Source organism: Lissotriton helveticus, chromosome 5_1 (genome assembly GCF_964261635.1).
Source record: "Lissotriton helveticus chromosome 5_1, aLisHel1.1, whole genome shotgun sequence".
Lineage (NCBI taxonomy): Eukaryota > Metazoa > Chordata > Amphibia > Caudata > Salamandridae > Lissotriton > Lissotriton helveticus.
Window position 1 is genome coordinate 922617470 of NC_136065.1, and position 23948 is coordinate 922641417.

A 23948-nucleotide genomic window follows, 5' to 3' on the forward strand; every position below is an offset into this window, starting at 1 on the left:
AGATTAGGAGGGCTGGCATTGTCCATAAGACAGCTCTTTGGAATAGCATCTGAACATTCAGTACTGCTGTGGAAATTGCGTAGCTGGCACTAACTGTTTCATAAGAACATACTTTTGCGTGATTATCTTTGAATCTCTCAAGCAATGAATCAGGGTGTTCTCCAATAGGCCTAGAGCCATCAAAGAGCATGCCCATAAAGTATGCTTGAACTTATCCAGAGAACTGGGTTGATGGTTTCCAGGTGTGCTTCTGGGCATGACACTGGAGCCTATAGTTCTGCCAGTGCAGTCTGTAGTGTTCAGGCCAGCTTGGAGCAAGTACTTCGCTCTTTCCTGACTATCCTGTATATTCTGGGCTGGTGAGATCCTGAGGTCCTCTAGGGTGACCGGCAAGATGCTGAAGACCACGTCTCATAGTGCATGGGTGTACCTCCCCAGAAGTAAAACTGTGTTAATATATCTAAGTGGTAGTCTGGCTAAAGAAAACATTCTATTTCGGAGTGTTGGTCAGAAAGGAATTTAGAATAACCTTATTTGTTGCAAAATAGGACCTCCGCTGTAGGGTGCTTAGTTAGAAAGTCTGGGTGATGAGGGGCTGGTCTATGTCCAGGTCAGTGGTGTTTTTCAAGTCTTTATACACTAAATTGATAGTATAATGGGGAAGGCACCTGTTCACTTCCTCATCAACTGGGTCTGAATTAGGAGCAGAAATAGTCTGGATCTTCCGCTTGTACTAGTGACAGTGCTACATCCTGCTCAGGGGTGGCACAGGGGGGCCTGTTGGGAGTTGTAGTGCTGGTTGCCTGGACACGTACAACCCTCTGTATATGTCGTCTACCTTTGGGGTGATTCAGATGGAGTGAATGTTACATCTGTGGAACATGTGTTGGATATTGTGTTGCATTTAAATATACTTGTGACTCTGAGATGTAGCTTGGTAGTTGTGCTGGACAGTGCATAGCAGTGTAATGGTCTACATTTGTTTGTACTTCCCAGCCTGCACTCCCTGTGAGACTCTCTGGATGCAGTATGGCAAGCACCTTCTCCTCCCATGCAGTGAATGTTCTTAGTGGAAAGGGAGGGCCTCCGCCAGTCCTCTGAGCCAGCTCACGGTTCTTGTTCCTCTTTTCTTTCACAACCCTCTTCAAGTCATGCCACCGCTGGCAGAGGTAATGGACTGGAATCTGGCTTTAAAACCACTGGCGACACATTTGCAAGTTCATAGCACAATATAGGCCTGGATGGGGCTGATATTAACTATTTAAAAAACTATAACATACAGAGCTATGGCAAGGAACGTCCTTGTAATTTATCTACAGATGGTCAACAAAGCTGATTAGTCAATCAATTTCACAAAATCCACCTCTGAATGATGTTCCAGATGTTTTGTATGTGAGGTTGAGTGATGGGTAGACCTTGATTGCGCTTTGAAGCATTTGCTTCCTTCTTATTTTGGATTCCATTGCAGATTTATCTCTTTCATGGCCATGTTATTCTCCTCTATCCCATCTACTAAGGTTTTAAAGGTCCCTTATGCATAACACATCACTGTGTGCCCTGAAGAAGGTGGGTGGTCTTTCAATCACCGACACCGAAACGTGAATTGGCACCAGCGCTATTATTATTAGCACCAGCATTTGAACTATTGGAACATCGTTCAGCGGTTATACGACGTATAAGGAGTATATTATAGATGTTTAAGACACGTTCAAAATTAATTGTATAGAGTATGTTTGAAAATAGATGGATTTTGTGCAATATTTTGTAAACTAGATTAACCAATATGCATTGTTGACTACCTGTAGATAAATTACAAGGATGGTCCATGCTACAGCTCGGTACATTATAGGTTTTTTATAGTATGTATGATTGACTGTTAGGTTGTGGTATGGATGGTGTATGAGATATGGGAGTGATCATGTATGTTAATTTTGAAGGGTGGAGGAGGAAAACTGCTTGAAAATTGCATGAATATAAGACATGCTTCGAGTATGTTTATTTGGAACTTGTATGTTATATATGTTATAAAAAGAAAAACACAGAGAAAAAAAGATTTTTAAAAGAAAAATAAAATATACATGAGAAATTGATTTGGTATGTTTTCTGTGGCCTGTATTCACTGCGGACTCTACTTAGAAAGCGTTATCTGGAGGTGGGTTCTCCTTTTGGTATGTGTTAATTTATTTCCCTGTCCAGCTCCAATATCATTTCTTTCTGGGGAACCCCTTGATTCTTAAATTCGGGCATCGTTCTCTTGCACATAAAAAAGTTTGAGGATTCATGGGAATAATGAGGAAATGTGGCACCAAAAACCGGACTCCCGAAAGGTGCAGAATGAAAGGAACTGATGTCATCAACGGGCAGAGGTGGTGATTATATGCAACTGCACTCTGTCACCTCTGGGGTGGTATGAAGTCACTGCAAAGCCACATGGTGCCACCTACTGGCACGTGGGAGCACTGCTGAAGAGGTATCCATCTGAAAATACTGTTTTCTAAATCATGCATTAAATAATTTTCTATGCAATACACTTATCAAATTGCTTGCATTATGCTCTAGTTTATGCGATTTACGACAATGCCTTCAGAACATAAATAACACAGAGGAAAAAATCATCAATAAATTTACAAATAAGTTAATTCTGGTTACTGAGGAAAAATGCTGGACTTACTTGATGAAGAAGCTCCTTTGCTGTGGTTCCCTCACTCACAACGAAAACTCTAAAAGGTTCAGGCCCCGGAAGCCCATGCACAGTTGCCTTGAACTGTGTCAAAGCTTTCTTTTCATCAGCGCTGAATAACTGTTCCACATAAAAACAACATTTAAGTGAGACATTGATATGTACAACTTCCATACATAAGCAATACTTTTTGTTTCCCTGGTACTCTCCTTACTATTTCACACTCTCTCAACTATCCATTCAAACGATAAATGCAAATAACCCTCGTAAGTGGGGGCCAAGAAAAAACAGGGGGTCCCAAAACACATTTTCCCTACGTTATGTCTATGGGGATTTTTCCTTTTTTGAACACAGCTACAGCCCAAACCGCTAAGCAGATTTACACCAAATTTGGTAGAAAGCTAGATGTTGGTCCAAAAAGCATGCTTTTTGTGATTTGGTGTAAATCTGTTCAGTAGTTTCAGAGATATATAAGTGTTGAAAATATAGATATCTGGTAGCCCAAAATCCTACTGAAATGCTACTGAAATATGATTTGCTACCAACACTTAAACTAGGAAGTGTTGGCAGCCATCTTGGGACTCAGAAAACTTCCATAAAAAATGTCGGAAAAAAAAAGAAAAGAAAAGGGGGAAGGGTAGAAACACTCTGACCCCTTAGGCCTCTTGGGGGGGTGAAAAAAAAATCTTTTCTTTTTAATTTTCATTGGGATCCGCGGATCCAGCTGAATTTGTTTTTAATAAACTGCTTCCTTCATTATCCACCCCCTGGTGGGCCAGGTCCCAGGGGCATTTTTTAATAATGGTGGGGAGGGTGGGGGAGGGGGGGGGGGCAGCAGGGACTTTCAGTCCCTGTAGGAGAGTAGGGTCTGCTATCCTATGGTCACCCCAAATTTTTGCTTTTTGCTTCACTGGTTTTCGACTACTGAGGCTGTGGGCCTGCTGATCAGACCCCCAGCCTGCTGTTCTCTCACTAAATTAATGACACATGTGCTATAGGCACATACCAATTGGAAATGGACTCCTTGTCAGCCCCTGTAGAATGCACTATAGGTGCACAGGGCACAGGAGCCACTAAGGCCTACCAGGGGCTGCAGCATATCTTTTGCCACCCCTGGCTGGTTCTTAAATTGACACAACTGGCTGATCACTCAGCTGGGGTAAGGTGGTGTACACACCCCTTGCTTAGATATAGTATACCTATGTCTAAACCTATATCTGGACACATGTAAACCTGTGAGCCACTCCTATAGACAGGCCTCACCAATCCTGGAGGCTGGGTGCTTGGTTTTTATGTGAGATGGAGCTCTAGCATGAGCTGAGCCTGTCTGCAGCCGTCGGGAACAAATCCCTAAGCTGTTTCAGGATAATGCCATACCATATACTATTAAGTGCCTTATAATCCTCGCGGTTATTTAGCAACTCTGGTTTGGCTTTATCAAAACATGTCGTGTAAGGTGTCATACGCTTTGGAATACCATCCCCTCGCCAGTTCTGGCGACGGGGATGGCATTCCACCCCTCTAGAGGGGTAAGACATGTTACTTCACTTTAATGCGGTTGATTTCTCCAAAGGCCTTAAGATCCACAAAATGGATGCCTCTGCCACAGACAAATGTCTGGACCCCTGGAGCTGACCGAAACCCAGTCAAGGGGGTCCTGGACAAAGGGTTTCCTGTCACAGGAGGGTGTCACCGCCCTCCAGACAGGAGATAGTGTATTGTAGCAGGGAGGTTTGAAAGAAACCAGACACTGCCTGGGGCGCACAAGGCTGCCCCTTGCATAATCCGGCCAAACCGGTTCTGGGGCACTCCAGCCCTCGTGCCAGGGCGGCCTGGATCAAAGGAAGGGGGTGTAACCACCCACTTCCTGGGTCCCACCCATAGGAGGGGACCTAGCAGGTAATCACGCCCACCAGATTCGAATAAGAGTGGGAGCAGTGCCAATGCACATCAGATTTCCTGGAAGAAACATTTGAAACGATATTCTGGACCCTTCGCCCTCCATCTCAACGTGGAAGCCCGAAGAATCTCCCTTGTGGTCAAGGAGTGACCACCCTGCAGCAGCAGGCACCATCCAGCCCTCGACGTCTACTTAGTTGCAGTTCCCGCCGGAACTCGAGCGACTGAGATCGACGAGATCAAGCCTGCCCAGCTTCTAACAGCCCGATCCACAGTCCATGCAAAGCTGAGACCCGTGGAGGCGACCGGAAGCGTGGGGCACGCCATCTTGAAGTGACCACGAGACGCTGACCGTGCAGCCCACGAGTGACCCTCGAAGCTGTACACCGGGGTTTGAGAAGCCCCCACCCTGAGCTACTCCTGAGCCGAAGTTCAGCCCTCCACACTCGACGAGTGCTGCGTGGGGCCCTTTGGCACGATTTGGCTCAACGCGTTGGCCCGGTCACTTGCCAGCTGGCTTGTGGTCCCTGTGCCGACGAACTACAAAAGAAGACTCGTGATTCTGGTTGCTCCAGATCCACACCAGCTCCCCTGAAAGGGAGCTCCGACTCTGACCTTCCTGGTCCGAGTGAGACGCCATCTTCCAATCCCGCGTGGATTGCTCTTACCAAGGCTTGTTTGCTCCAAACCGGAAGCCGACTGCACCGACGGTGAGAGCCTGCGTGGGACAGATCGTGACCTGCTCCTGGACGTCGCAGATGCCCCAGAGCCCACGTGACAGCGAAGAGAAGCGCCTCGACGACCACCTGATTGCGCCCGACATTGCCTGGTTCCGTCCTGGTTCCACCCTGGTCACTGCTGAGTGACCCAGACTCTGTCCCCTCTGCTTTCAGGTACTCTACAACTTGAGTCCACCCTTGGACTCCACCGGACACTTCGTCTTCACCCTGCCTGCAGCCCTTTCAGCTTCAAGCACCAAGAGCCTGCGTGTCAAAACCCGACGCCACTTCGACCCTGTGCACCCACTTCCTGTGGGTGAGGTAACTTTGCTCCGCCGGTGTTCCCACACTGGTGCACACCTCTAGGGTCTGTGTGTTAAGTTTTGTTCCTCTAGGTTCAGCGGAAGTGTCCTTAAACTTTAACTATTTGACTTTTACGCACCATTGGTTAACATTGGTGCATGCGTGCGCTTTCCGCACATCTCCCGAATCCCGAGGGCCATTCCCGACTTCAGCATTGCTTGTCCTGACTGCTCCCAGCGATTCCCTAGGCCCTAGGCCTAACCACTGTTCGAGTGGCCTCTCTTATACCACTTGTTTAGTATATGGTTTGAGTGGCCCCCTGCCCTCATCCATAATTGTGCAACTTTGTATGTTTAAACAGTGCTTTTGATTTAACGCTTGTGCCCCTTTATTCATAAAGAATACTGGGGATTGTTTTTAGTAATAAACACATATATTTTTATAATATATACTTGTGTGGTGTCCTTTCATTTGGTATTACAGGATTGTATGTGGTAAAACAGCTCGCTTAACACGACCTCTTAAGTTAAGCCTTTAGGCTGCTTAGTCCATGCTACCACTAGGATAGCTTGTCTAATAAGGTTGACTTACAACCAGACACCATAAGGGGATTGTTTGGTCAGGTAGTAGGTGGTTCCAGAATTGGAAACATCCCCTACCAGGCCAACTTCTCACATTGGTGAGCAGCGGTGCGGATTTGAGCTTGCTGTTGTTTTACCATTGCAATCTTTATATCAAATTGAAAGATCACATCAAGTACCTCTAGGTACATATAAAATCAAAAGCTTAGCATATTAAGTTCTACTGAACTTAGTAGTTGTAGGTTGAAGGGAGTAGCACACCCCTGACTACAACTCACTAGCAAGGTCCAGTAGGAAAACACTTAGTGTAGGTAAGTGCACCACTTACACCTCACTAGTAACCATGTCCGACACAGGAAAGGCCTCAGGGTCTAGTCCTGTGACAGTTGACCCTACCCAGGCAACTTCTGGATATGACAAACTAACCCGCAGAGACTTGATTGTCTTGTGCAAAGCAAGAGGGTTAAAAAGGGGCAGAAGCCCCACCTGCCTAATCCTGATAGGACTCCTAGAACAGGATGACTTAGAGAGGGCAAAAGCAGCTTCCCTAGATACAGGAACTGAAGGGAACCCCCCTGCAGTTGATCCCCCTGAAGAGGAGGATGATGATGACTTGGATGAGGACTCAGAAGTTGAGGACTTAGAAGTACAGGATCAGGGTAGCCAGGTTCCAGTTGGTAGGCTTAGCCAGGCCAACTTGGACCTACTGGGGAATGGAGAGGGCCAGCACCTCCCCAGAACCCAACATATGATTCCCCCAGGCAACAGAAGAGTGAGATCTCCCTCAGGAGACTCTCATCTTTCTAGTGCCTCCAGGGAATCACAGAGAGGCATGAATGCTTCTCAAAAGTTAGAGCATAGGGCCAGAATGAGGGCTGTCAAACTCCAGATAGAGAGGGAGGAGGTAGCCTTGGCTCAAGCTAGACTTGCCTTGGCAAGAGAGCAGAAATTAAGTGGCTTAGATGTCACTGGTGGCAGCAATTTTCCAAGAGAAAAAGACAGGGCCTATGACAATAGAAACCTGACCAAGATTGTGCCCCCCTTTAAAGAAGGGGATGACATCCACAAATGGATGACTGCTCTTGAGAGAGCCTGCATGGTACAGCAGGTTCCTGAGAACCAGTGGGCTGCAATTTTGTGGTACTCCTTTTCTGAGAAAGGGAGAGACAGGCTCCTCACAGTTAGACCTGAGGATGCCAAAAACTACTCTGTTTTGAAGAGTGCTCTCATTGAAGGGTATGGCCTAACCACTGAGCAATACAGGTTGTTGTTCAGAGACACCCAGAAAGCACAGACTCAAGACTGGACTGATTTTGTGGAGTGTGCCACTAAGGCTTTGGAGGGTTGGTTACAGGGAAGTAAAGTTTCAGACTATACAGGATTGTACAATCTTATGATGAGAGAACAGATCCTTAATAACTGTACAAACCAGCTGTTGCATCAATACCTTATTGACTCTGATCTGACCTCTCCCCAAGAATTGGGAAAGAAGGCAGACAAATGGGTCAGAACAAGGATTAAGCAGAAACCCCAGAACCAAGGTGGTGACCAGAAGAAAACAGACCAGAAGGGTGGTAATCAGAATCAGAAAGATAAAGAAAAAGACCAGAAGTCTTCAGGCCCCCAAACTAATAGTAAGGAGGGTGGTTCCCAAAATGGTAACAAGAAGAAGAAGAACAAAGGTCCAAAGACACCTTGGTGTAATACCTGCAAATCAGTTTCACACTGGGGCAGTGAGTGCACCAAGGCAAATCCAGTTCCCACCACTACAGCTCCTAAAGCAACTGCAACCCCAAGTACAGTAAGCAGTGGTGGAACACAGTCCAAGGGTGTAGCTGGGTTGACCCTGGGTGTTGAAGTAGGATCTGGCCTAGTCAGAGTCCCTACACAGGCAGTTCTCCTGTATGATGTGGACATTGAGTTGCCCACTGCAGTAAGCCCCACTAACCTGGGCAAATACAGGCAGACTCCCTTAATAAATGAGAAACTGGCTCAAGCTTACAGGGACACATGTGCTAGTGTCACCATGGTGACCCCTGGCTTTGTGGACCCTGGACAGATTGTACTAGGAGAGAGCTACCTAGTAACCAATGCAAGCAACTCCACTACCTCCCATAGTGTGGCAGTTGTGAACTTCTCCTGGGGAGGGGTTGATGGCCTAAAGAAAGTTGTGGTGAGTGCAGACCTACCAGTAGACTGTCTGTTAGGCAATGACCTTGAAAGCTCAGCATGGTCAGAAGTGGAGTACAGGACTCATGCAGAAATGCTAGGGATTTCAGAGCATGTCCTTGCCATGACAAGGGCTCAGGCTAAGAAGTGCCTTCCTGAACCAGTGGTGGATCTTGAGACAATAGACCAGCCACAACCCAAGAGAAGGAGCAAGAGAGGAAAGGCCTCGCCTTCCACCTTGCCCCAGGTTGAGGATCAGGTTTCAGAGGAAACTGATTCTGCAGTCCAAGAGGAGACTGTCTCTGAGGAGCTTGAACCTGACCAGGTTGAGTTTCTGGGGACAGGGGGACCCTCAAGGGCAGACCTGAGGCAGGCTCAATTAGATTGCCCTTCCCTTGAACCCCTCAGACAGCAGGCTGCTGCTGAGGCTGCTGGGGATGCCCAAGGTACCCATACTATGTATTGGGATGAGGGACTCCTTTACTCAGAGGCTAGAGCCCCCAAGCCTGGCATGACCAGGAGGTTGGTGATACCTCTGCAGTTTAGGGGATTCCTCCTTACCTTGGCCCATGATATTCCCCTTGCAGGACACTTAGGCCAGAACAAGACGTGGGACAGGCTTGTTCCACACTTTCACTGGCCTCACATGTCAGAGGATGTCAAGGAGTTTTGTCGCTCCTGTGTCACTTGCCAAGCCAGTGGTAAGTCAGGTGGCACAACAAAGGCCCCCCTAATACCACTACCTGTGGTGGGGGTCCCCTTTGAGAGAGTTGGAATTGATATTGTGGGTCCAATGGACCCCCAAACAGCATCTGGGAACAGATTCATACTGGTGGTAGTGGATCATGCCACCAGGTACCCAGAGGCTATTCCCCTAAGGACCACCACAGCACCTGTGGTGGCAAAAGCCCTCATTGCAGTTTTCTCAAGAGTGGGCTTTCCTAAGGAGGTACTATCAGATAGGGGGACAAATTTTATGTCCAGCTATCTAAAAGCAATGTGGAAGGAATGTGGAGTAAACTACAAGTTTACCACCCCATATCATCCACAATGCAATGGGCTTGTGGAGAGATTTAACAAGACCCTTAAAGGCATGATAAAAGGATTACCAGAGAAGCTCAGGCGGAAATGGGACATTCTTTTACCCTGCCTGCTCTTTGCTTACAGAGAGGTCCCACAGAAGGGGGTTGGCTACAGCCCTTTTGAACTTTTGTTTGGCCACCCTGTGAGAGGTCCATTGTGTTTGGTGAAGGAAGGATGGGAGTTACCTCTCAAAAAGCCCAAACTAGACATAGTGGACTATGTACTTGGTCTCCGCTCCAGGATGGCTGAGTACATGGAAAGAGCATCCAAAAACCTGGAGGCCAGCCAAGAATTGCAGAAAGCTTGGCATGACCAAAAGGCTGTACTGGTAGAGTTCCAACCAGGACAGAAGGTATGGGTACTGGAGCCAGTGGCTCCAGCAGCACTCCAAGACAAATGGAGTGGACCCTATCCTATTATTGAGAAGAAAGGGGAAGTCACCTACTTGGTAGACTTTGGAACACCCAGGAGCCCTCACAGGGTAATCCATGTGAATCGCTTGAAGGCATTTGTAGACAGGGAGGACATGAGCTTGCTCATGGCCACAGATGGGGAACAGGAGGAAGAGAGTGACCCTCTCCCAGACCTGCTTTCCCAGAACCCTGATGATGGTTCAGTTGATGGAGTAGCCTTGGCAGGCAGCCTCACTGACCAGCAACAGAGGGACTGCAGACAAGTTTTGCAGGCTCACAGGCAAATGTTTTCACTCACCCCCAGCCAAACTGACTGGTGTACCCATGTTGTGGACACTGGTGACAGTCTGCCTGTCAAGAATAAGATCTACAGGCAACCTGATCATGTCAGGGATTGCATCAAGGCTGAGGTGCAAAAGATGTTGGAGCTTGGAGTGATTGAGCCATCAGAGAGCCCATGGGCCAGCCCAGTAGTCCTGGTGCCAAAACCTCATACCCAAGATGGTAAGAGAGAAATGAGGTTTTGCGTGGATTACAGGGGTCTCAATGCTGTCACTAGGACAGATGCTCACCCCATTCCAAGAGCAGATGAGCTCATTGACAGATTGGCTTCTGCCAAGTTTCTGAGCACATTTGATCTGACAGCTGGCTACTGGCAAATCAGACTAGCTGAGGAGTCAAAAGCCAAAACAGCATTCTCTACCCCTAGTGGACATTATCAGTTTGTGGTAATGCCCTTTGGTTTGAAGAATGCACCTGCCACTTTTCAAAGGTTGGTGAACCAAGTCCTTACTGGGTTGGATGACTTTTGTGCAGCTTATCTGGATGATATTGCTGTCTTTAGCTCCACCTGGGAGGATCACCTGATCCACCTGAAGAAAGTTTTGGAGGCCCTGCAAAAGGCAGGCCTAACTATCAAGGCCACAAAGTGCCAGATAGGGCAGAGTAAGGTTGTATACCTGGGCCACCTAGTAGGTGGAGGCCAGGTTCAGCCACTGGAAAGCAAAATCCAGGCCATACAGGACTGGGCTCCTCCAGTTACCCAGACACAAGTCAGAGCCTTCTTGGGCCTGACTGGGTATTACAGAAAGTTTGTGAAAAACTATGGGTCTATAGTGACCCCATTAAATGACTTGACATCCAAGAAGATGCCAAAAAAGGTTCAGTGGACAGTTAGCTGTCAGAAGGCATTTGAAGACCTGAAGAAGGCCATGTGCTCTGCACCTATCCTAAAAAGTCCTGACTACTCCAAACAGTTCATTGTTCAGACAGATGCTTCTGAGTTGGGGGTGGGAGCTGTACTCTCACAACTTAATCAAGATGGTCAAGACCAGCCAATTGCTTTCATTAGCAGGAGGCTAACCCCAAGAGAAAAACGTTGGTCAGCCATTGAGAGGGAGGCCTTTGCTGTGGTTTGGGCATTAAAGAAGTTGAGGTCCTACTTGTTTGGAACTCACTTCCTAGTGCAAACAGACCATAAGCCCCTCTTATGGCTTAATCAGATGAAGGGTGAAAATCCCAAACTGCTCAGGTGGTCCATTTCCCTACAGGGGATGGACTTTACAGTGGAGCACCGCCCAGGGACTGACCATGGTAATGCAGATGGTCTCTCCAGGTACTTCCACTTAGAACATGAAGACTTATCTGGTCAAGGTTAGTTTAATGTCCCTGCGTTTGGGGGGGGGTTGTGTAGGAGAGTAGGGTCTGCTATCCTATGGTCACCCCAAATTTTTGCTTTTTGCTTCACTGGTTTTCGACTACTGAGGCTGTGGGCCTGCTGATCAGACCCCCAGCCTGCTGTTCTCTCACTAAATTAATGACACATGTGCTATAGGCACATACCAATTGGAAATGGACTCCTTGTCAGCCCCTGTAGAATGCACTATAGGTGCACAGGGCACAGGAGCCACTAAGGCCTACCAGGGGCTGCAGCATATCTTTTGCCACCCCTGGCTGGTTCTTAAATTGACACAACTGGCTGATCACTCAGCTGGGGTAAGGTGGTGTACACACCCCTTGCTTAGATATAGTATACCTATGTCTAAACCTATATCTGGACACATGTAAACCTGTGAGCCACTCCTATAGACAGGCCTCACCAATCCTGGAGGCTGGGTGCTTGGTTTTTATGTGAGATGGAGCTCTAGCATGAGCTGAGCCTGTCTGCAGCCGTCGGGAACAAATCCCTAAGCTGTTTCAGGATAATGCCATACCATATACTATTAAGTGCCTTATAATCCTCGCGGTTATTTAGCAACTCTGGTTTGGCTTTATCAAAACATGTCGTGTAAGGTGTCATACGCTTTGGAATACCATCCCCTCGCCAGTTCTGGCGACGGGGATGGCATTCCACCCCTCTAGAGGGGTAAGACATGTTACTTCACTTTAATGCGGTTGATTTCTCCAAAGGCCTTAAGATCCACAAAATGGATGCCTCTGCCACAGACAAATGTCTGGACCCCTGGAGCTGACCGAAACCCAGTCAAGGGGGTCCTGGACAAAGGGTTTCCTGTCACAGGAGGGTGTCACCGCCCTCCAGACAGGAGATAGTGTATTGTAGCAGGGAGGTTTGAAAGAAACCAGACACTGCCTGGGGCGCACAAGGCTGCCCCTTGCATAATCCGGCCAAACCGGTTCTGGGGCACTCCAGCCCTCGTGCCAGGGCGGCCTGGATCAAAGGAAGGGGGTGTAACCACCCACTTCCTGGGTCCCACCCATAGGAGGGGACCTAGCAGGTAATCACGCCCACCAGATTCGAATAAGAGTGGGAGCAGTGCCAATGCACATCAGATTTCCTGGAAGAAACATTTGAAACGATATTCTGGACCCTTCGCCCTCCATCTCAACGTGGAAGCCCGAAGAATCTCCCTTGTGGTCAAGGAGTGACCACCCTGCAGCAGCAGGCACCATCCAGCCCTCGACGTCTACTTAGTTGCAGTTCCCGCCGGAACTCGAGCGACTGAGATCGACGAGATCAAGCCTGCCCAGCTTCTAACAGCCCGATCCACAGTCCATGCAAAGCTGAGACCCGTGGAGGCGACCGGAAGCGTGGGGCACGCCATCTTGAAGTGACCACGAGACGCTGACCGTGCAGCCCACGAGTGACCCTCGAAGCTGTACACCGGGGTTTGAGAAGCCCCCACCCTGAGCTACTCCTGAGCCGAAGTTCAGCCCTCCACACTCGACGAGTGCTGCGTGGGGCCCTTTGGCACGATTTGGCTCAACGCGTTGGCCCGGTCACTTGCCAGCTGGCTTGTGGTCCCTGTGCCGACGAACTACAAAAGAAGACTCGTGATTCTGGTTGCTCCAGATCCACACCAGCTCCCCTGAAAGGGAGCTCCGACTCTGACCTTCCTGGTCCGAGTGAGACGCCATCTTCCAATCCCGCGTGGATTGCTCTTACCAAGGCTTGTTTGCTCCAAACCGGAAGCCGACTGCACCGACGGTGAGAGCCTGCGTGGGACAGATCGTGACCTGCTCCTGGACGTCGCAGATGCCCCAGAGCCCACGTGACAGCGAAGAGAAGCGCCTCGACGACCACCTGATTGCGCCCGACATTGCCTGGTTCCGTCCTGGTTCCACCCTGGTCACTGCTGAGTGACCCAGACTCTGTCCCCTCTGCTTTCAGGTACTCTACAACTTGAGTCCACCCTTGGACTCCACCGGACACTTCGTCTTCACCCTGCCTGCAGCCCTTTCAGCTTCAAGCACCAAGAGCCTGCGTGTCAAAACCCGACGCCACTTCGACCCTGTGCACCCACTTCCTGTGGGTGAGGTAACTTTGCTCCGCCGGTGTTCCCACACTGGTGCACACCTCTAGGGTCTGTGTGTTAAGTTTTGTTCCTCTAGGTTCAGCGGAAGTGTCCTTAAACTTTAACTATTTGACTTTTACGCACCATTGGTTAACATTGGTGCATGCGTGCGCTTTCCGCACATCTCCCGAATCCCGAGGGCCATTCCCGACTTCAGCATTGCTTGTCCTGACTGCTCCCAGCGATTCCCTAGGCCCTAGGCCTAACCACTGTTCGAGTGGCCTCTCTTATACCACTTGTTTAGTATATGGTTTGAGTGGCCCCCTGCCCTCATCCATAATTGTGCAACTTTGTATGTTTAAACAGTGCTTTTGATTTAACGCTTGTGCCCCTTTATTCATAAAGAATACTGGGGATTGTTTTTAGTAATAAACACATATATTTTTATAATATATACTTGTGTGGTGTCCTTTCATTTGGTATTACAGGATTGTATGTGGTAAAACAGCTCGCTTAACACGACCTCTTAAGTTAAGCCTTTAGGCTGCTTAGTCCATGCTACCACTAGGATAGCTTGTCTAATAAGGTTGACTTACAACCAGACACCATAAGGGGATTGTTTGGTCAGGTAGTAGGTGGTTCCAGAATTGGAAACATCCCCTACCAGGCCAACTTCTCACAGTCCCCAACAAAATTACTGGGTGCCCTGGGTGGGGACCAGGACACCAAGTATTGTGGCCAAGCCCAGAGAGATGGGGTGCTTGGGCCAAAAATTGGCCCGGGAGGGGGGGCCCTCACGGCCCCCCTATTCTAAAAATACCTGGCTCCAGGGGAAGGGGTCCCTGTGTCCAAATACCCGCCCCCCTTCCTTTATAGTTTAAAAACAATGCAACTGGAATGCCAGAGGCACCCCCCTTTCTGCACCACTCTGCAATCGCAACTCCTGGCACGCTGCTGATTGGGGGATGAAGTCACCTTGGCTGCTGAGGGTTCTTGGAGGCCAAAAAGATCTCCTGTTACCTTCAGTAAGTCCCACACAGAGGGATTGCTGAGAGGTGGTCGGAGGCCATGCCCCCTTTTTCCATCACTCTGTAATGCGCCTCTGGGTGCACTGCTGGTGGGGGGATGACGTCCGCTTGCCTCCTGAGGGCCTCGGAATTGAAGTGGACTTCTTCCCCTAACCAGTATTTCGCCAGGAGATGCATTTGCAGATTGGTGGAGAAAGGGGGTGTGGCCTCCAAAAACATTTTAGCAATCCAGGTATGTGGGATTTACTGGAGGTAATATGAAGGGTAGTTGCCCCCCAAGGACCCTCAAGAGCCCAGGGAACTTCATCCCCCAACAAGAAGTGTGCCAGCAGGCGTGTTTGCAGAGTGTGTTTGAAGGGGGTGTTGAATCCAAAGACCTTTCAGCAATCCCACTATGTGGGACTTACTGGAGGTAATAGGAGGGGTAGTTGGCCCAAAAGAACCCTCTAAAGCCAAGGGGACTTCATCCCCCAACCAGCAGTGTGTCTGGAGGCGCATTTGCAGAGTGATCGAGAAAGGGGTGTGGCCTCATAAGACCTGTAAGCAATCGCGCTGTATGGGACTTACTGGAGGTAAAAGGAGAAGTTGTTGGCCCCCAAGGATATTCTTGCGAGCCAACTACCCCTTCTTGTTACCTTCAGTAAGTCCCACACTGCGGGATTGCTGAGAGGTCTTCGGAGGCCAAGTCCCCTTTCTCCACCACTCTGCAAACGTGTCTCCTGGCGCACTACTGGTTAGGGAATGAAGCCCTCTTGAATGCTGAAGGGCCTTGGGGGCCCAGAAGCACTCCTGGTACTTTCTTTAAGTCCTACACAGCGGGATTCCTGAGAGATGCTCAGATGCCCCGTCCACTTTCTCCACCACTCTGCAAACGCCATAACTACTTAAAAAAACATAGAATTCACTGAAAAAAAAACAAATGTTACAGGGACGTTATAGTTAGTCTCAGATTTCACTCGTACAAAACCAGTCAAATTCAGCAGTTATAGTTAGCTGAGCTAACTATAACTCGGCACCCGCAATGCACTGCTTATGACCTCACATATTACATTACTTATGACATGGTCAGTGACATCACTCATGACATCATACTTGTGTGTGTTTAGTTGTATGAGATCGCAGCCTGCGACAGAAAGCACTCTGAATATATATGTCTTTATTTAAAATTTTGCATTAAACACATTATAAAATCTGCAGCTACAAAATGTGGAAAAATGTTTCAGATGACATGCTTCCAAAATATAGATGTTAGTAATACCCAGACTGTATGTAGAGACTTTATTAGGAAGTACACACTTTACAGCTCAGCTGGTAGCTCACTTCACTGGTATTACTCAAAAAAATAAATCGGTGTCACCGGTCAGCTTCAAGGAATTCCATCAATTAAAGCCAATACTGACCCCAAGCACCCTTTACATTTGCAGATTGACCAGTTGTGCACATTTACATTTCTTTCAGGGAAGCAGGCAAGAAGGCTTGTTTAGCTGTCTGCCCCTCCCTCGGTTTCACAGCACAAGAGACTCCCTGCATTTCAACTGTAGGAATTAACCTTCCCAGGCCCGTTGCCTTTTCACAAATAGATGGTGAACTGCTTTTCTTAAATTAAAGAAGTATGGGCAAAAAGAAAAGCTCACACACTGATTGACTGCCCTATAGGCCACAGGCCAGTCCGACACAGCAGGAGGATCCATAACAGTGACACATGAGAAGGCAGAGACGTGGAAATATGACAAGCATGAATATGGGAGGGCACAGATAGATGGGCCAGAGTCGAGTACTATTGTGATACTGAGCCACATAAGAGCACATGCAGACTCAGGAGCTCTCGCTCTAGAAACATAGGCTTCCTCGTTTTCCTTCACAGAACATGCTGAGTGACAACCAGCCACTGCGAATGAAGCAGTTCTACCATGTTTTGTGTGACTTTTTTAGATCAAGCCTGGGCACTGCTCTGCAGGGCATGCTGTTTTGAGGTAGGGAAGCTTCGCTCATGTCCCGCCCATCTTTTCAGTGGGCTCTTATTACCGTCTTTGCTAAATGGTAGCTTTACATTCCTGAATAGGCTTGTTAGTTCCTCCTTGGTACCGCATTGTCTGCATTTGTAACCTCCCATAACGACGTGAACTGCTTTATCTTGGCTGTGAGCACTATTTTGTTCAATGATTTGCCCCTATTCCACCCACTACGTTGCAGCACACCGCCTGCTTTTATTTTAATTACTAATGGCGGTCCACTTTAACTATAGCAGCTGTGTTTTTTTCTTTATTTATTTTAGCAGTGCGGTCCGCTTTAAGTATAGCAGGCATGATTATTTATTTATTTTTGTTTACTAGCGCCCATGTGGCGCTTTCACATTTATGGAGTCCCTGCCCCTATCTTTAGACAAGCTGCGTCTAAAGAAAGGTGCATGGCCGCTCCTATAGTGAACGCGCGGCATGGGGCGCTTTTACAAAATAAGCATTTGTTTGTCAACTTGACAAATGCTTTTTTTGTCAAAGCCCCAGGCTACGGTTTCACTTTAATGTCGGCCACGCCCCTTTCTTTAGAAACAACGTGTCTAAAAAAAGGGGCGCGACTTCCATTAACGTGAAAGCATAGTATGGGGCGCTTTGACACAAAAAATATTTGCAATGCAACAGGTCTCGCATTTGCAGGAGTTTGAGCTATTGGCATTGTAAATGCCAATAGCTCAAATGCTCATAAATCAGAGACCTATTGCATTGCTAATTCTTGGTTTTTTTTGTAAAAGGAGTGTATTTTTTCTTATTTGTTTTTTAGGAGGGCAGGATGTGCGTGATATGCTCACAGTGAAGCCTTGCAGTGTGAACGGTCCGATCGTGCTCCATAATCACCACACAAGACCAGTTGCCCACAAAAACCTCTAACTTTCGAATTAATTCATCTTCAATCGTGAGGTCCCCTGTGAGCCAACTAGCCCACCAGGTACCTCCAGTATGCGCCAGGCACCTGTGTTGCAGAGAGGTGTTCAAAGGGCACGCCCCCTTTTTACAACACTCTGCAACACAGCTCCGTGGCGTTTACTGGAGATCCCTGTTGGACTAGTTGGCCCCTAGGGGACCTCTGGATTGAACAGGATTTAATTCACCAACTTAAAACGCACCTCAGGGCATGTTTGCACTCACATCACCTCAAGCCCCGCCCCCTACCTTCACCACTGTGCTAACGCGCTCTGTAGAGTGTTCTAAGTTGGGGGATTAAGTCCCCTTACATACTGGGGGTCCCTGGGGGCCAACTAGCCCACCGGGAACCTCCAGTATACGCCAGGAGGCTACGTTGCAGAGAGGTGTAATGAGGCCACGCCCCTTTTGACACCTCTCTGCAACACAGCCCCCGGGCGCGTTTGCAGAGGGGGAACTAATTCCCCTTGCATACTGGGGGTCCCTGGGGGCCAACTAGCCCACCAGGAATCTCCAGTATGCGCCAGGGGACTGCATTGCAGAGAGGTGTAATAAAGCATCGCAGCCCCCGGGCGCGTTTGCAGAGGGGGAACTAATTCTCCTTGCATACTGGGGGTCCATGGGGGCCAACTAGCCCACCAGGAACCTCCAGTATGCGCCAGGGGACTGCACTGCAGAGAGGTGTAATGAGGCCACACCCCTTTTTACACCTCTCTGCAACGCAGCCCCCTGGCGCGTTTGCAGAGGGGGAACCAATTCCCCTTGGAACCTCCAGTATGCGCCAGGGGGCTGCGTTGCTTTGCCCCGGGGGTGGCGGTCCCCGGGGCATTATGGGGCGGGGGGGGGGGTTGGTGCCCCTCCACACTTCTTTTTCACTATGCCCCCGGGATTTGGTCCCCCCGGGCGGTAATTTGAAAAAAAGCAGGCCGGGTTTTTTGAAAAAAAATTTGGGGCCTTGGGGGTCTGTGTGGGACCACCTGAGCAGGCCTAGGGGGTCAGGGTGTTTCTACCCTGCCCCCTTTTTGCGTTCTACATGTTTGTTTTTCTGCTTTCTTGTGCCTCAGTCTACCGAGCACAAGATGGCTGCCAACACTTCCTGGTTTGGAGTGTTGAAAGCCAATGAGCATGCAGCTCATGCTCGGAAAGGTACGCGTACCCCGCGATTTTTGTAAAAAAAAAACAATTGGAAGGGGGTGATGGGGGGCTTGGGGGTCCTTGTGGGACCCCCTGAGCAGGCCTAGGGGGTCAGGGTGCTTCTACCCTGCCCCCTTTTTGAGTTCTAAACGTTTGTTTTTCTGCTTTCTTGTGCCTCAGTCTACCGGGGCACAAGATGGCTGCCAACAATTTCTGGTTAGGAGTGTTGACAGACAGTTGACAGCCAATCAGCATGCAGCTTGTGCACGGGAAGGTACGCGTACCGTACTCTTGCGTACGGTAAGAGTACGGTACGCGCGCCTGGATATATATATTTTTTTACTTTTGATTTTCTCAGGAACAACTGGAGGGATTTACACCATTTGAGCAAAAGCGTGATCTGCGAATCAGACTCTACCATTTTGCCAAATTTCTTGTAATTCCGTTCGGGCTGTAGCCGTGTCTAATCGTCCTATGTAAAATAACATGGGGAAAACACGTTTTGGGACCCCCCTTTTTTCTCAGCCCCCACTTGACGAATCCCCCCAAAACTTTCAGGGAAGGAACGGAGCGGGCCATCTTCTTTGAGAAATTCGCGAAGATTCATCAACCAGCGCCAAAGTTATTCCCAATAGAGTGTTGCGGATTTCCTATGGAAACTAGGTCCTAACTATAACTACCTACTGGCGACCGCCAGTAGGTAATATATATATATATATATGCACAAGTTACTACTTGTGTAACGATATATCTGTAAGAGACATTAGTTAGTGATAGATTCCTTACCTTAGAATATCCCCAGGCGTCAGACTGGATCCGGAAAATTTTGCACAGCAATACCCCTGCGCGCCGACAGGCGTCGTCTGCGGCTCCGCGTCCGTCGTCGTTAGCGCCGGAATGATGTCGTCGGAGTACTTAGACGCCGCCCATGCGCGCTGACGTCGGTTCTGATACACAGCTTTTCCGCGCCAGATATGCAGAGCCATGATAGAACCAACACTGGTGCCATAAAACTAGGGCCCTGAAAGGGGATGACCTTAACCCTAGATATCGGTTCGCAGAACGGGGAGGATGGGTGGGTCGGTAAAGAATCTATCACTAACTAATGTCTCTTACAGATATATCGTTACACAAGTAGTAACTTGTGCATCTGAAAGAGACACGTTAGTGATAGATTCCTTACCTTAGAATAGATACCCCAGCAATACCAACCCCGGTGGTGGGTCTGCGAACCAATAATCACACCAGAAAGTCCTGGAGGACGGATCGGCCAAAGAAGCCATCCCTCCGGACTTGACTGTCCAGGCAATAGTGTCTTGCAAACGTGTGCAGCGAGGCCCACGTAGCTGCCTGGCAAATGTCCTGCAAGGGCACACCCCGGCCCAGGGCAGTTGTAGTAGCCGTGGCCCGGGTGGAATGAGCCTGCAATCCAACAGGGGGCTCCTTTCTAGCCAAGGAGTAACATGCCTGGATACACAAGATGATCCACCGCGAAATGGTCTGCTTTTGCACCGCTTTCCCCTTCTTAGCCCCCACGTAACCAACAAAGAGTTGGTCATCCACCCGGAACTGGTGTGTGCGATCCAAGTAGAATGAAAGCGCACGTTTTGGGTCCAGACGGTGGAGCCGCTCTTCCTCTTTAGAGGGATGCGGTGGCGGAAAGAAGGTGGGCAAGGTGATAGACTGCCCGATATGGAAGGCCGTGACAACCTTGGGCAGGAAAGATGGCTTAGTACGTAACACAACCTTGTCCGGATCGACAGAAAGGAAAAGAGGAGTACAAGAAAGAGCCTGGAGCTCACTCACTCTCCTGGCAGAGGTGATGGCAACCAGGAAGGCAGTCTTCAAGGTAAGAAGACGAAGAGGACAATTGTGAAGTGGCTCAAAGGGAGCGCACATCAGAAACGTAAGAACAAGGTTCAAGTCCCACTGAGGCATCACAAACGGAACAGGAGGGAAAGTGATTGTGATGCCCTTCAGAAATCGATTGACAACAGGGGACTTGAACAAAGAAGGTGGACCAGGCAGCCTTAGAAAGGCTGAAAGGGCAGAAAGGTAGCCCTTGATAGTGCCCAGAGCAGAGCCCTGCTGGGCAAGAGAAAGAAGGAAGAGAAGAACCTTCGAAAGAGGGGCAGCAAGAGGATCCACAGCCTTTGCTGTGCACCATGCCACAAATCTGTTCCATCTGCAGGCGTATACCGACTTTGTGGAGGGACGCCTGGCTGCCAGAATGACATTACAGACTTCAGGAGGCAAGTCAAATGGCCTCAACTGTCGCCGCTCAATCTCCAAGCATGGAGGTGGAGACTGGACAGGTTCGGGTGGAGGAGCGTCTCCTGCTGCTGCGACAGAAGGTCCTCCTGAAGAAGCAGACGAACCGGGGGATCGACTGACATACTGAGTAGCTCTGGATACCAGTACCTTCGTGCCCAGTCCGGAGCCACAAGGATGATTTGTGCCCGGTCGCGCTTGATCTTCTTCAGCACTCTGGGCAGAAGTGGTATAGGCGGAAAGGCGTATAACAGACCGCAACTCCACACTCGACGAAAAGCGTCGCCGAGCGAGTGCCGCCTTGGAAATTCCAACGTGCAGAACTGATGACGTTGCCCGTTCTCTTCGGTGGCGAATAGATCTAACCAAGGCGCTCCCCATTGCTGAAAGAGGCCTTGCGCCACGCTACGCCCTGCTGTTCCAGCCACTGCCAGAGGCGCAGAGCCTCCTGGTAAAGAGTCCACGACCTCACCCCGCCCTGTTTGTTGCAGTACCACATGGCGGTGGTGTTGTCCGTGAACACCTGCACTACACTCCCCCGGACAGAGGGGAGGAATGCCTTCAGTGCTAAACGAATCGCCCGCAGCTCCAAAAGGTTGATATGGAGCTGGGACTCCGCCGGAGACCAGAGGCCTCTGATCTCCGCCTCTCCCATATGGCCTCCCCAGCCCTGGAGGGACGCGTCCGTCACAACTACGTGCTCCGGCTGGGGAAGGGAGAGGGATCTGCCACTGACCCAATCGCGGTCCGTGAGCCACCACTGCAGCTGTCTCGCAGTGCCCTCCGAGATCAGGACATGGTAGGAAAGGTTGCCCTGATGCTGGGCCCACTGAAACTTCAGGTCCCACTGCAGAGCTCGCATCCGCCACCGAGCGGATGCAGGAGGCCATCAGCCCCAGAAGCCGCAGCGTCAACCTGACCGATACCCGGGATAAAGGCTGAAAGAGTGGAATCATAGCCTGAATATCCCAGACCCGTTGTTCGGGAGGATAAACCCGAAACTGCGCCGAGTCGAGAACCTCTCCGATGAAGAGGAGCTTCTGAGAGGGGCACAGGTGTGACTTTGGCACATTGATGGAGAACCCCAGCTGATGCAGGAGATCTGCCGTCGTCTGGAGGTGGCTGACGACTGTCTGGGGCGAGCCCGCCTTCAACAACCAGTCGTCGAGGTAGGGGAAGACTGAAACCCCTACCCTGCGCAGATGAGCTGCGACCACCGCCATCACCTTTGTGAACACCCGTGGGGCGCTGGTAAGGCCGAAGGGGAGCACGGTAAATTGAAAGTGCTCGTGGCCAACCGTGAACCGCAGGTAGCGCCGGTGGGCCGGCAGGACGGGGATGTGGAAATAAGCGTCCTGCAAGTCCAACGCTACCATCCAGTCTTCTGGGTCCAGGGCAGCTAGGACCTGAGCTAGTGGCAGCATTTTGAACTTCTCCTTCCGGAGGAAGCCGTTGACGTTCCGTAGGTCCAAGATAGGGCGTAGGCCCTCTTTGCCCTTCTTGGGTACCAGAAAGTAGTGGGAGTAGCAACCACACCCTACTTCTGGCCCAGGAACGCGCTTGATGGCCCCCTTGGCCAAGAGGGCCGTAACTTCCTCCTGAAGAAGTCGCAAATGATCCCCCGATACTCGGTGGCATTGCGGTGGCATGGCTGGAGGGGTCGCCTCGAAGGGGAGGGAGTAGCCCCTTCGGACGATTTGCAGCACCCACCCGTCCGACGTGACATTGCGCCAGTGGAAGAGGTGATGGCGAACCCTGCCACCCACTGGCGTCATATGGGCCTGAAAACACGGACTAGGAAGGTTTCGAGGTAGGCGCTGCGGAGGGAGGTGTGGACTGGGCTCGCCGCTGTCCCCGACCGCCGTTACGGCGGTTTCCACGGCCACCACCGCGCTGCTGAACATTCTGCGGTGCGTGGTGGCAGCTCGTGTGGGGGCGCCCCTTCCGTGGCCACGAAAGGAGCGAAAGGCACCCGATTGCTGGCGTGGGGCCGAGAGGCCCAAGGACTTGGCCGTAGCCCTGGAGTCCTTAAAACGCTCAAGCGCATGGTCTGCCTTGTCGCCAAAGAGGCGACGGCCATCGAACGGCATGTCCAGAAGAGTGGACTGGACATTGGCCGAAAAGTTGGCGGTCCTCAACCAGGCGTGGCGTCGAACCGCCACCGTCGTTGCCATCGCCCTGCCCAGTGAGTCCGTGGTATCCAGCCCACACCGGATGGAATATCGCGCTGCATCTTGACCCTCCGCAAGGGCTTGGGTGAGTTTAGCCCGGACCTCCTCCGGGCATTGTGGCAGCACGTCCGCGACCGTATCCCCACAGTGTGTGGGTGTAGCGGCCCAAGAGGCATGCGGTATTGACAGACCGCAGTCCCAAACTCAGGGTCGAGAACACTTTCTTCCCGAACTGTTCATACCTCTTGGATTCCCAATCGGGCGGGGCCGTCGGGAATGCGGTATGGGAAGTAGAGGCCTGGATGACCAAGCTCTCGGGGGTGGGATGGGTGGACAAAAAGCAAGGGTCGCCCGGAGCCGGGCGGTACCGTCTGGCCACGTTCCTATCCACAGGCGGACCTGAGGCGGGCTTGGACCAAGTGCCCACAAGAACGTCACACAAGGCCTCATTAAACAGCAGCAGCGGCTCACTGGAGCTTGCCTGCGGTCTAAGGACCTCAGTGAGGAGGTTAGTCCTCACGGCCGCGACGGGGAGCTCAAGGTTTAAGGCCTTGGCCGCCCTCGTCAACACTACACTGTAAGCAGCCCCCTCCTCCGTAGCCACGGTGGGAGGGGAGACAAATCCAGTGTCTGGCGAAGTGTCAATACCACTGGCCTCCCCAAGCTCATATGTCCAGTCCTCTTGAGAATGGCATTCCTCTGCCAGAGGGTCAGCAGACCCCTCCCAATCACCTTCGTCACCCATCTCCTGTAGGTCAGGTTCAACAGATGGGGCCTCCTAATGGAAATAAAAATCTCCAAAGGCCGTCGGAAGCGGCGCCCAGCAG

The 23948-nt window shown here is 50.3% G+C and overlaps 1 protein-coding gene across 3 annotated transcripts in view; it reads right to left on the reverse strand.

The window, feature by feature from the left end:
• The window catches only part of PLCE1 (phospholipase C epsilon 1), a 1554148-nt gene that overhangs the window by 170908 nt on the left and 1359292 nt on the right, over window positions 1–23948 (reverse strand). For all 3 annotated transcript variants that reach the window (XM_078643386.1, XM_078643388.1, XM_078643387.1), the window contains one exon: window positions 2672–2800. In XM_078643386.1, the coding sequence (XP_078499512.1) occupies window positions 2672–2800 (129 nt within the window). The remainder of the gene's footprint in view (window positions 1–2671; window positions 2801–23948) is intronic.